Source organism: Procambarus clarkii, chromosome 27, assembly GCF_040958095.1.
Source record: "Procambarus clarkii isolate CNS0578487 chromosome 27, FALCON_Pclarkii_2.0, whole genome shotgun sequence".
Taxonomy (NCBI): Eukaryota; Metazoa; Arthropoda; class Malacostraca; order Decapoda; family Cambaridae; genus Procambarus; species Procambarus clarkii.
Window position 1 is genome coordinate 3,962,653 of NC_091176.1, and position 12,135 is coordinate 3,974,787.

The following is a 12,135-nucleotide window of genomic DNA, read 5'->3' on the forward strand; positions in this document are numbered from 1 at the left end:
CACTACATTAGAGGCCAGCCACACCCACAGTGTATCGCCCAGCTTATCCCTCCCTGTTCATACTGGTTGTCTGAGATACAACAACAATAAGCTGTAGTTAATTAGTTACACGTGTACTCTAACACTGTAGTGAATGTCTATTAACCAATAATTTATATGGATGACTTCCTATGCACCATAAACCCGCCAGAATGTGTAAAGGAATCGATTGATGGGACTTTTAAGAAATACAGTCAACTTTATCATACTAGTTGCTATCGAAATATATAAATTAACGTAAAATATAAATTCTATATAAATTCATGTAAATTAAAGAAATATAAATATCACAGATCAGTTCCCCACAACACACAAGGACTCAACTCATGGCAATGTGTGCAACTGTGTCAGGTGTTGGGAGGCTGGAGGTGCACACAACCTCACCAGGTAACGGTGTCAAGTGTCCAGCAGGGTCCAGGAGGGTCCAGGAGGGTCCAGTAGGGTCCAGGAGGGTCCAGTAGGGTCCAGGAGGGTCCAGGAGGGTCCAGTAGGGTCCAGGAGGGTCCAGCAGGGTCCAGGAGGGTGCAGGAGGGTCCAGGAGGGTCCAGCAGAGTCCAGGAGGGTCCAGGAGGGTCCAGTAGGGTCCAGGAGGGTCCAGGAGGGTCCAGTAGGGTCCAGGAGGGTCCAGTAGGGTCCAGGAGGGTCCAGCAGGGTCCAGGAGGGTCCAGCAGAGTCCAGGAGGGTCCAGGAGGGTCCAGTAGGGTCCAGTAGGGTCCAGGAGGGTCCAGGAGGGTCCAGTAGGGTCCAGGAGGGTCCAGCAGGGTCCAGTAGGGTCCAGGAGGGTCTAGCAGGGTCCAGGAGGGTCCAGTAGGGTCCAGGAGGGTCCAGTAGGGTCCAGGAGGGTCCAGGAGGGTCCAGGAGGGTCCAGTAGGGTCCAGGAGGGTCCAGTAGGGTCCAGCAGGGTCCAGGAGGGTCCAGGAGGGTCCAGGAGGGTCTAGCAGGGTCCAGGAGGGTCCAGTAGGGTCCAGTAGGGTCCAGGAGGGTCCAGTAGGGTCCAGCAGGGTCCAGCAGGGTCCAGTAGGGTCCAGGAGGGTCTAGCAGGGTCCAGGAGGGTCCAGGAGGGTCCAGGAGGGTCCAACAGGGTCTAGCAGGGTCTAGCACGGTCCAGGAGGGTCCAGGAGGGTCTAGCACGGTCCAGGAGGGTCCAGCAGGGTCTAGCAGGGTCCAGGAGGGTCCAGCAGGGTCCAGTAGGGTCCAGGAGGGTCCAGTAGGGTCCAGGAGGGTCCAGGAGGGTCTAGCGCGGTCCAGGAGGGTCTAGCACGGTCCAGGAGGGTCCAGGAGGGTCAGCAGGGTCCAGGAGGGTCCAGCAGGGTCCAGGAGGAAGACCTTCCACCCCTCATCTTGTGAGGTTGACTGCTCCTGGCGTCTAAGGTGTCAGAGTACACACTTGACACCATGGTCCCCGGCCTGCTGGAGTCTCCACCTGCGGTATTGGCTGCGGAACATGTGAACAACATTTAAAACAACTATTGATACTCTCGTCAGTATATGTATTACACGGGATGTAATTGTTGTGCTCACTGTAGCTTCATGGGTATACAGACTGTATACCAGGATGGCCACTTGTCTAACTTCAGTCAATGCACGTCGTTTCAATAGTCTATCAGCGCTGATTGTCGCTGGAAATGTATGGCAGGTGTCGGGTGAATTTTAACAGTGATATGATAGCAGAGGGAAGGTGACCTGACGAGGAAGAAGGCGCCCTCCGCCCTGGTGACAGGCGCGATAAGTCCCACCAGCTGTGGTTGGTGATAGCCAGCCCCCACACACACCCGTCTGTTACACGGCCACACCACCAGGAGACTGCTCACGTCTTCAACAAACAAATTTAACAATTCCCTACAGGAAGTGCCGGACCAACCAGGTTGTAATGGACCTGTGGACGCGCACAACAGCCTTTCACTTATCACAAGATAACACTGGTCTCAGGTCGGGCCTGGATGAGGAAAACAACTTCAGGAACCCACTCCTTGGTAAACACCAGGTGTCTCCAGCGAAGGAATATGTCTCACAGCAGCGACTCTGGGATCCTGTTCTTCCATCTGGACTATTCCCCACATACTTCAAGAATGCCACAATAAGATTAATCCCCAAGCCAGGTAAACCTCCAACCCAAACTGAAAATTACAGGCCGATTTCCCTCCTCGAAGTACCAGGTAAAATATTCGAAAAAATTATCAATCGGAGACTTGTGAAGTACATGGAGGAGGACGAGAAGTATAACACCAGGCAGCATGGGTTTAGACACCGCAGAGGGGCCCATACAGCTATAGCCCTGATCTACCAGCATATAGCAGAGGGGCCCATACAGCTATAGCCCTGATCTACCAGCATATAGCAGAGGGGCCCATACAGCTATAGCCCTGATCTACCAGCATATAGCAGAGGGGCCCATACAGCTATAGCCCTGATCTACCAGCATATAGCAGAGGGGCCCATACAGCTATAGCCCTGATCTACCAGCATATAGCAGAGGGGCCCATACAGCTATAGCCCTGATCTACCAGCATATAGCAGAGGGGCCCATACAGCTATAGCCCTGATCTACCAGCATATAGCAGAGGGGCCCATACAGCTATAGCCCTGATCTACCAGCATATAGCAGAGGGGCCCATACAGCTATAGCCCTGATCTACCAGCATATAGCAGAGGGGCCCATACAGCTATAGCCCTGATCTACCAGCATATAGCAGAGGGGCCCATACAGCTATAGCCCTGATCTACCAGCATATAGCAGAGGGGCCCATACAGCTATAGCCCTGATCTACCAGCATATAGCAGAGGGGCCCATACAGCTATAGCCCTGATCTACCAGCATATAGCAGAGGGGCCCATACAGCTATAGCCCTGATCTACCAGCATATAGCAGAGGGGCCCATACAGCTATAGCCCTGATCTACCAGCATATAGCAGAGGGGCCCATACAGCTATAGCCCTGATCTACCAGCATATAGCAAAGGGGCCCATACAGCTATAGCCCTGATCTACCAGCATATAGCCAACTCAGTGTCGAAAAAAGATCAGTGTAATATAGTGCTTAGAGACGTCTCGAAAGCCTTCTACAAAGCGTGGCACACAGGCCTAAAATATAAGATATCTTAACTAGGGCTTCCTGAGAGATTTACTGCTACTCTCTGCAGCTTTATAGACAACAGAACTGCTAGGCTTAATATCGCCAGTTACTTGCATAGACACCCACATATGATGAAACACATGTGAAGAACCTCTCACACACTAACAGCTCCCTGACAAGAGGGAGCCAGCTTAGCTTAGCTGCCAACACCCACACATGGTGTCAGCAAGGCGGACAGCCCGCCTGCTTTCATACCTCTCACTGTATTTCCCACTTCTATACTTCCCTTAACCTATACCTTAATAAAAAGAGGTAGGTAATGTGAGAGGGGGTAATAGGGGGAGTGGGGTGGGGCTGGGGTAAGGGGGGAGAACTAGGGAGACAGGAGGGTGGGGTGGCCGGGACAGGAAGACAGGAGGCAGCCGCTACCACAGGAAGACGAATAACTGAGTCGGTAATTGGTGAGAGGAAGCGTTGTGAACCGTCACTCTTGGTGATGGTACTGTGGTAGGTGGTGCTGGTACTGTGGTAGGTGGGTGTTGGTACTGTGGTAGGTGGTGCTGGTACTGTGGTAGGTGGGTGTTGGTACTGTGGTAGGTGGTGCTGGTACTGTGGTAGGTGGGTGTTGGTACTGTGGTAGGTGGTGCTGGTACTGTGGTAGGTGGTACTGGTACTGTGGTAGGTGGGTGTTCGTACTGTGGTAGGTGGTGCTGGTACTGTGGTAGGTGGGTGTTGGTACTGTGGTAGGTGGGTGCTGGTACTGTGGTAGGTGGTGCTGGTACTGTGGTAGGTGGGTGTTGGTACTGTGGTAGGTGGTGCTGGTACTGTGGTAGGTGGTGCTGGTACTGTGGTAGGTGGGTGTTGGTACTGTGGTAGGTGGTGCTGGTACTGTGGTAGGTGGTGCTGGTACTGTGGTAGGTGGTGCTGGTACTGTGGTAGGTGGTGCTGGTACTGTGGTAGGTGGGTGTTGGTACTGTGGTAGGTGGTGCTGGTACTGTGGTAGGTGGGTGTTGGTACTGTGGTAGGTGGGTGCTGGTACTGTGGTAGGTGGTGCTGGTACTGTGGTAGGTGGGTGTTGGTACTGTGGTAGGTGGTGCTGGTACTGTGGTACGTGGGTGATGGTACTGTGGTAGGTGGGTGCTGGTACTGTGGTAGGTGGGTGTTGGTACTGTGGTAGGTGGGTGCTGGTACTGTGGTAGGTGGTGCTGGTACTGTGGTAGGTGGGTGTTGGTACTGTGGTAGGTGGTGCTGGTACTGTGGTAGGTGGTGCTGGTACTGTGGTAGGTGGGTGTTGGTACTGTGGTAGGTGGGTGCTGGTACTGTGGTAGGTGGGTGTTGGTACTGTGGTAGGTGGGTGCTGGTACTGTGGTAGGTGGTGTTGGTACTGTGGTAGGTGGTGCTGGTACTGTGGTAGGTGGTGTTGGTACTGTGGTAGGTGGTGTTGGTACTGTGGTAGGTAGGTACTGGTACTGTGGTAGGTGGTGCTGGTACTGTGGTAGGTGGTGTTGGTACTGTGGTAGGTGGTGTTGGTACTGTGGTAGGTGGTGCTGGTACTGTGGTAGGTGGTGCTGGTACTGTGGTAGGTGGTGTTGGTACTGTGGTAGGTGGTGTTGGTACTGTGGTAGGTGGGTGTTGGTACTGTGGTAGGTGGTGTTGGTACTGTGGTAGGTGGTGTTGGTACTGTGGTAGGTGGGTGTTGGTACTGTGGTAGGTGGTGCTGGTACTGTGGTAGGTGGTGCTGGTACTGTGGTAGGTGGGTGTTGGTACTGTGGTAGGTGGGTGCTGGTACTGTGGTAGGTGGTGTTGGTACTGTGGTAGGTGGTGCTGGTACTGTGGTAGGTGGTGTTGGTACTGTGGTAGGTGGTGTTGGTACTGTGGTAGGTAGGTACTGGTACTGTGGTAGGTGGTGCTGGTACTGTGGTAGGTGGTGTTGGTACTGTGGTAGGTGGTGTTGGTACTGTGGTAGGTGGTGCTGGTACTGTGGTAGGTGGTGCTGGTACTGTGGTAGGTGGTGTTGGTACTGTGGTAGGTGGTGTTGGTACTGTGGTAGGTGGGTGTTGGTACTGTGGTAGGTGGTGTTGGTACTGTGGTAGGTGGTGTTGGTACTGTGGTAGGTGGGTGTTGGTACTGTGGTAGGTGGGTGTTGGTACTGTGGTAGGTGGTGCTGGTACTGTGGTAGGTGGTGTTGGTACTGTGGTAGGTGGTGTTGGTACTGTGGTAGGTAGGTACTGGTACTGTGGTAGGTGGTGCTGGTACTGTGGTAGGTGGTGTTGGTACTGTGGTAGGTGGTGTTGGTACTGTGGTAGGTGGTGCTGGTACTGTGGTAGGTGGTGCTGGTACTGTGGTAGGTGGTGTTGGTACTGTGGTAGGTGGTGTTGGTACTGTGGTAGGTGGGTGTTGGTACTGTGGTAGGTGGTATTGGTACTGTGGTAGGTGGTGTTGGTACTGTGGTAGGTGGGTGTTGGTACTGTGGTACGTGGGTGATGGTACTGTGGTAGGTGGTGTTGGTACTGTGGTAGGTGGTGTTGGTACTGTGGTAGGTAGGTACTGGTACTGTGGTAGGTGGGTGTTCGTACTGTGGTAGGTGGTGCTGGTACTGTGGTAGGTGGTGCTGGTACTGTGGTAGGTGGGTGTTCGTACTGTGGTAGGTGGTGCTGGTACTGTGGTAGGTGGGTGTTGGTACTGTGGTAGGTGGGTGCTGGTACTGTGGTAGGTGGTGCTGGTACTGTGGTAGGTGGGTGTTGGTACTGTGGTAGGTGGTGCTGGTACTGTGGTAGGTGGTGCTGGTACTGTGGTAGGTGGGTGTTGGTACTGTGGTAGGTGGTGCTGGTACTGTGGTAGGTGGTGCTGGTACTGTGGTAGGTGGTGCTGGTACTGTGGTAGGTGGTGCTGGTACTGTGGTAGGTGGGTGTTGGTACTGTGGTAGGTGGTGCTGGTACTGTGGTAGGTGGGTGTTGGTACTGTGGTAGGTGGTGCTGGTACTGTGGTAGGTGGTGCTGGTACTGTGGTAGGTGGGTGTTGGTACTGTGGTAGGTGGTGCTGGTACTGTGGTAGGTGGGTGATGGTACTGTGGTAGGTGGGTGCTGGTACTGTGGTAGGTGGGTGTTGGTACTGTGGTAGGTGGGTGCTGGTACTGTGGTAGGTGGTGCTGGTACTGTGGTAGGTGGGTGTTGGTACTGTGGTAGGTGGTGCTGGTACTGTGGTAGGTGGTGCTGGTACTGTGGTAGGTGGGTGTTGGTACTGTGGTAGGTGGGTGCTGGTACTGTGGTAGGTGGGTGTTGGTACTGTGGTAGGTGGGTGCTGGTACTGTGGTAGGTGGTGTTGGTACTGTGGTAGGTGGGTGCTGGTGCTGTGGTAGGTGGTGTTGGTACTGTGGTAGTGGTGTTGGTACTGTGGTAGGTAGGTACTGGTACTGTGGTAGGTGGTGCTGGTACTGTGGTAGGTGGTGCTTGGTACTGTGGTAGGTGGTGTTGGTAACTGTGCGTAGGTGGTGCTGGTACTGTGGTAGGTGGTGCTGGTACTGTGGTAGGTGGTGCTTGGTACTGCTGGTAGGTGGTGTTGGTACTGTGGTAGGTGGGTTGTTGGTACTGTGGTAGGTGGGTGTGGTACTGTGGTAGGTGGGTGCTGGTACTGTGGTAGGTGGTGTTGGTACTGTGGTAGGTGGTGTTGGTACTGTGGTAGGTGGTGTTGGTACTGTGGTAGGTGGTGTTGGTACTGTGGTAGGTGGTGCTTGGTACTGTGGTAGGTGGTGTTGGTACTGTGTAGGTGGTTGTTGGTACTGTGGTAGGTGGTGTTGGTACTGTGGTAGGTGGTGTTGGTACTGTGTAGGTGGTGTTGGTACTGTGTAGGTGGTGTTGGTACTGTGTAGGTGGTGTTGGTACTGTGTAGGTGGTGTTGGTACTGTGTAGGTGGTGTTGGTACTGTGTAGGTGGTGTTGGTACTGTGTAGGTGGTGTTGGTACTGTGTAGGTGGTGTTGGTACTGTGTAGGTGTTGTTGGTACTGTGTAGGTGGTGTTGGTACTGTGTAGGTGGTGTTGGTACTGTGTAGGTGGGTGTTGGTACTGTGGTAGGTGGGTGTTGGTACTGTGGTAGGTGGTGTTGGTACTGTGGTAGGTGGTGTTGGTACTGTGGTAGGTGGTGTTGGTACTGTGGTAGGTAGGTACTGGTACTGTGGTAGGTGGTGCTGGTACTGTGGTAGGTGGTGTTGGTACTGTGGTAGGTGGTGTTGGTACTGTGGTAGGTGGTGCTGGTACTGTGGTAGGTGGTGCTGGTACTGTGGTAGGTGGTGTTGGTACTGTGGTAGGTGGTGTTGGTACTGTGGTAGGTGGGTGTTGGTACTGTGGTAGGTGGTATTGGTACTGTGGTAGGTGGTGTTGGTACTGTGGTAGGTGGGTGTTGGTACTGTGGTACGTGGGTGATGGTACTGTGGTAGGTGGTGTTGGTACTGTGGTAGGTGGGTGTTGGTACTGTGTTACGTGGGTGATGGTACTGTGGTAGGTGGTGTTGGTACTGTGGTAGGTGGTGTTGGTACTGTGGTAGATGGTGTTGGTACTGTGGTAGGTGGGTGTTGGTACTGTGGTAGGTGTTGGTGGTACTGTGGTAGGTGGGTGTTGGTACTGTGGTAGGTGGTGTTGGTACTGTGGTAGGTGTTGGTGGTACTGTGGTAGGTGGGTGTTGGTACTGTGGTAGGTGGTGTTGGTACTGTGGTAGGTGTTGGTGGTACTGTGGTAGGTGGGTGTTGGTACTGTGGTAGGTGGTGTTGGTACTGTGGTAGGTGTTGGTGGTACTGTGGTAGGTGGGTGTTGGTACTGTGGTAGGTGGTGTTGGTACTGTGGTAGGTGTTGGTGGTACTGTGGTAGGTGGGTGTTGGTACTGTGGTAGGTGGTGTTGGTACTGTGGTAGGTGGGTGTTGGTACTGTGGTAGGTGGTGCTGGTACTGTGGTAGGTGGTGTTGGTACTGTGGTAGGTGGTGTTGGTACTGTGGTAGGTGGGTGTTGGTACTGTGGTAGGTGGGTGTTGGTACTGTGGTAGGTGGTGCTGGTACTGTGGTAGGTGGTGTTGGTACTGTGGTACGTGGGTGCTGGTACTGTGGTAGGTGGTGTTGGTACTGTGGTAGGTGGGTGTTGGTACTGTGGTAGGTGGTGCTGGTACTGTGGTAGGTGGTGCTGGTACTGTGGTACGTGGGTGCTGGTACTGTGGTAGGTGGGTGCTGGTACTGTGGTAGGTGGTGTTGGTACTGTGGTAGGTGGTGCTGGTACTGTGGTAGGTGGTGCTGGTACTGTGGTACGTGGGTGCTGGTACTGTGGTAGGTGGGTGATGGTACTGTGGTAGGTGGTGCTGGTACTGTGGTAGGTGGTGCTGGTACTGTGGTACGTGGGTGCTGGTACTGTGGTAGGTGGTGTTGGTACTGTGGTAGGTGGGTGTTGGTACTGTGGTAGGTGGTGCTGGTACTGTGGTAGGTGGTGCTGGTACTGTGGTACGTGGGTGCTGGTACTGTGGTAGGTGGGTGATGGTACTGTGGTAGGTGGTACTGGTACTGTGGTACGTGGGTGCTGGTACTGTGGTAGGTGGGTGATGGTACTGTGGTAGGTGGTGCTGGTACTGTGGTAGGTGGTGCTGGTACTGTGGTACGTGGGTGCTGGTACTGTGGTAGGTGGGTGATGGTACTGTGGTAGGTGGTGCTGGTACTGTGGTAGGTGGTGATGGTACTGTGGTACGTGGGTGCTGGTACTGTGGTAGGTGGTGATGGTACTGTGGTACGTGGGTGCTGGTACTGTGGTAGGTGGTGATGGTACTGTGGTACGTGGGTGCTGGTACTGTGGTAGGTGGGTGCTGGTACTGTGGTAGGTGGTGTTGGTACTGTGGTACCAACACCCACCTCAGGTGTTCACATTCACGTAGATAGTGGTCAAGGCGGTGTCCGTCACTCTCACCACAGATTCTTCAACTCCTCTGCTCAACTGTTGTTTCCATTCCATTTCTCCATGGATATTTGTATCCAAGACGGATTCTCGCTATTACTGATTCTCTCCCGCGTCCTCCTCCTCATCGTCCATAATGATTGGGATTGCCAGCAACAACCATGTTGTACCATCGTACAGATTCACTGGTTTGTGCTTCTATCCTCCTTTCCTCAGTTACCTTGTCACGGTGATGTTGCCTGATAATACCTCTAATTTGTAGTAGAGTCTTGGGTATGAAGTATTCAATATGGTCTCCTTCAGCGCCTTCAGCAGCCAGCACATCTGCTCGTTCATTCCCACATATTCCAACATGGGAGGGGATCCACAGAAACTTGACAAATTTCAATTTGACTTAATGAAAGGCATTATTCCTAATTACAGTGTATTCTGCCCCAGCATACACTGTAATTAGGAATAATGCCTTTCAAAACGCAAATGAAGAAAAAGTACGCATTGAGAACTATACATCTTCAACGCAAGGAGAAATAGCTGTCATTATTATGGCGTTAAAATTTCTTGAAACACTAATGGTGCAGTGATCTGCACTGATTCAAAAGCAGCACTACAAAGCCGTAATACAAATCGAGCAGAAAACCTTGTGTGGTGGCGTCCTTGTTGATCTTTGGCGCTAATATGGCGCCTCCCATCTGGCCTTGCCAGCCGTGTGGCGGGAAACTGTATTCATTTACTTCAAGCAGTGAGTATTCACCACTGTTGGTTGGTTTTACTAAATGGTGCAGCATTAACTAACGCAACTTTGATAAATTATAACTAATACCAGGAAATATGAGTCGCAGTGTTCATGTATCTGAGACTGTCACTCGTCCTGTGAGCGTCGTGAGGCGGCCGTGAAGGACAGTCTGCTCTAGCGTCGTGAGGCGGCCGTGAAGGACAGTCTGCTCTAGCGTCGTGAGGCGGCCGTGAAGGACAGTCTGCTCTAGCGTCGTGAGGCGGCCGTGAAGGACAGTCTGCTCTAGCGTCGTGAGGCGGCCGTGAAGGGCAGTCTGCTCTAGCGTCGTGAGGCGGCCGTGAAGGACAGTCTGCTCTAGCGTCGTGAGGCGGCCGTGAAGGACAGTCTGCTCTAGCGTCGTGAGGCGGCCGTGAAGGACAGTCTGCTCTAGCGTCGTGAGGCGGCCGTGAAGGGCAGTCTGCTCTAGCGTCGTGAGGCGGCCGTGAAGGACAGTCTGCTCTAGCGTCGTGAGGCGGCCGTGAAGGACAGTCTGCTCTAGCGTCGTGAGGCGGCCGTGAAGGGCAGTCTGCTCTAGCGTCGTGAGGCGGCCGTGAAGGACAGTCTGCTCTAGCGTCGTGAGGCGGCCGTGAAGGACAGTCTGCTCTAGCGTCGTGAGGCGGCCGTGAAGGACAGTCTGCTCTAGCGTCGTGAGGCGGCCGTGAAGGGCAGTCTGCTCTAGCGTCGTGAGGCGGCCGTGAAGGACAGTCTGCTCTAGCGTCGTGAGGCGGCCGTGAAGGACAGTCTGCTCTAGCGTCGTGAGGCGGCCGTGAAGGACAGTCTGCTCTAGCGTCGTGAGGCGGCCGTGAAGGACAGTCTGCTCTAGCGTCGTGAGGCGGCCGTGAAGGGCAGTCTGCTCTACAACACTCCACAAGGATATATATTAAAATGAGGTCGTGGATATTTGCCTGAAAATACTTGATGAATCTTGGCCGTCGTGTCGTCTGGTTGTGGTATCGTCTGGTCGTGGTGTCGTCTGGTCGTGGTGTCGTCTGGTCGTGGTGTCGTCTGGTCGTGGTGTCGTCTGGTCGTGGTGTCGTCTGGTCGTGGTGTCGTCTGGTCGTGGTGTCGTCTGGTCGTGGTGTCGTCTGGTCGTGGTGTCGTCTGGTCGTGGTGTCGTCTGGTCGTGGTGTCGTCTGGTCGTGGTGTCGTCTGGCCGTCGTGTCGTCTGGTCGTCGTGTCGTGGTATCGTCTGGTCGTGGTGTCGTCTGGTCGTGGTGTCGTCTGGCCGTCGTGTCGTCTGGCCGTCGTGTCGTCTGGTTGTGGTATCGTCTGGTCGTGGTGTCGTCTGGTCGTGGTGTCGTCTGGCCGTCGTGTCGTCTGGTTGTGGTATCGTCTGGTCGTGGTGTCGTCTGGTCGTGGTGTCGTCTGGCCGTCGTGTCGTCTGGTTGTGGTATCGTCTGGTCGTGGTGTCGTCTGGTCGTGGTGTCGTCTGGTTGTGGTGTCGTCTGGTTGTGGTGTCGTCTGGCCGTCGTGTCGTCTGGTTGTGGTATCGTCTGGTCGTGGTGTCGTCTGGTCGTGGTGTCGTCTGGTTGTGGTGTCGTCTGGTCGTGGTGTCGTCTGGTCGTGGTGTCGTCTGGTCGTGGTATCGTCTGGTCGTGGCAGTAATGTAAGCCGTTATTAGTGGGAAGGTTTGGACCTGGTTAAGGAATTAATACATTACAGTTCAGATATACTGATAACTGTGTGACTAGCTGTGACTGGAGGCGGCTGGCTGGTCTTGTCTCAGCACGAGCAGGATAACTGATCATGCCAGAGTTATCCCACAGACTGACAAGCACAGGTGTGGCAGGTCCTCACAGACGAGTCCAGTTATCCGTCTTGATAACACATCCACACCTGCTTCTGGTAATTGTGTATCTTTCATTATACCAGTTACAAGTACAGCGAAAATATTTGGTTGGAATCTCTTTGTTAGTTAAGAAAAGTGAAATCGAAGATAAATAATTTTCTCATCTGATTTTGCCATGAGCAACAGAAACGTCTGAAAGTGTTGTGACAGTTTGATGAGTTGACTGAGATGAGGCGCTTGATGAGTTGAGTGAGATGAGGCGCTTGATGAGTTGAGTGAGATGAGGCGCTTGATGAGTTGAGTGAGATGAGGCTGGTCGGGCTCCATGTCCATCTTGCCAAACATGTCAGCAGTGCTTGCCCGGCTGAAGGGTCGTCTTCTCTCGCTTGTGGTAGTGAGGGTATCGTTTCATATTTCCTACAACAGCTCCGGTAGTCCGTTACAAGATACCTATTGACTTGCAATTTACCACCAACATCGGTAATCAATTGACCTCCTGCAACACTGCTGGCAGAAGATCACAATATGTGAGAACAACCGC

General features: G+C 53.5%; 1 protein-coding gene across 1 annotated transcript; it reads right to left on the bottom strand.

The window, feature by feature from the left end:
- Nucleotides 1–9,846: 9,846 nt before the first annotated feature.
- Nucleotides 9,847–11,669, bottom strand: LOC138369078 (spermatogenesis-associated protein 31H1-like). Its single transcript, XM_069332010.1, has 2 exons — nt 11,603–11,669; nt 9,847–11,441 (listed from the first exon to the last, which is right to left on the bottom strand). The coding sequence occupies exons 1-2, from the start codon at nt 11,667–11,669 to the stop codon at nt 9,847–9,849; spliced, it is 1,662 nt and encodes a 553-aa protein (XP_069188111.1).
- Between the last annotated feature and the right edge of the window lie 466 nt (nt 11,670–12,135).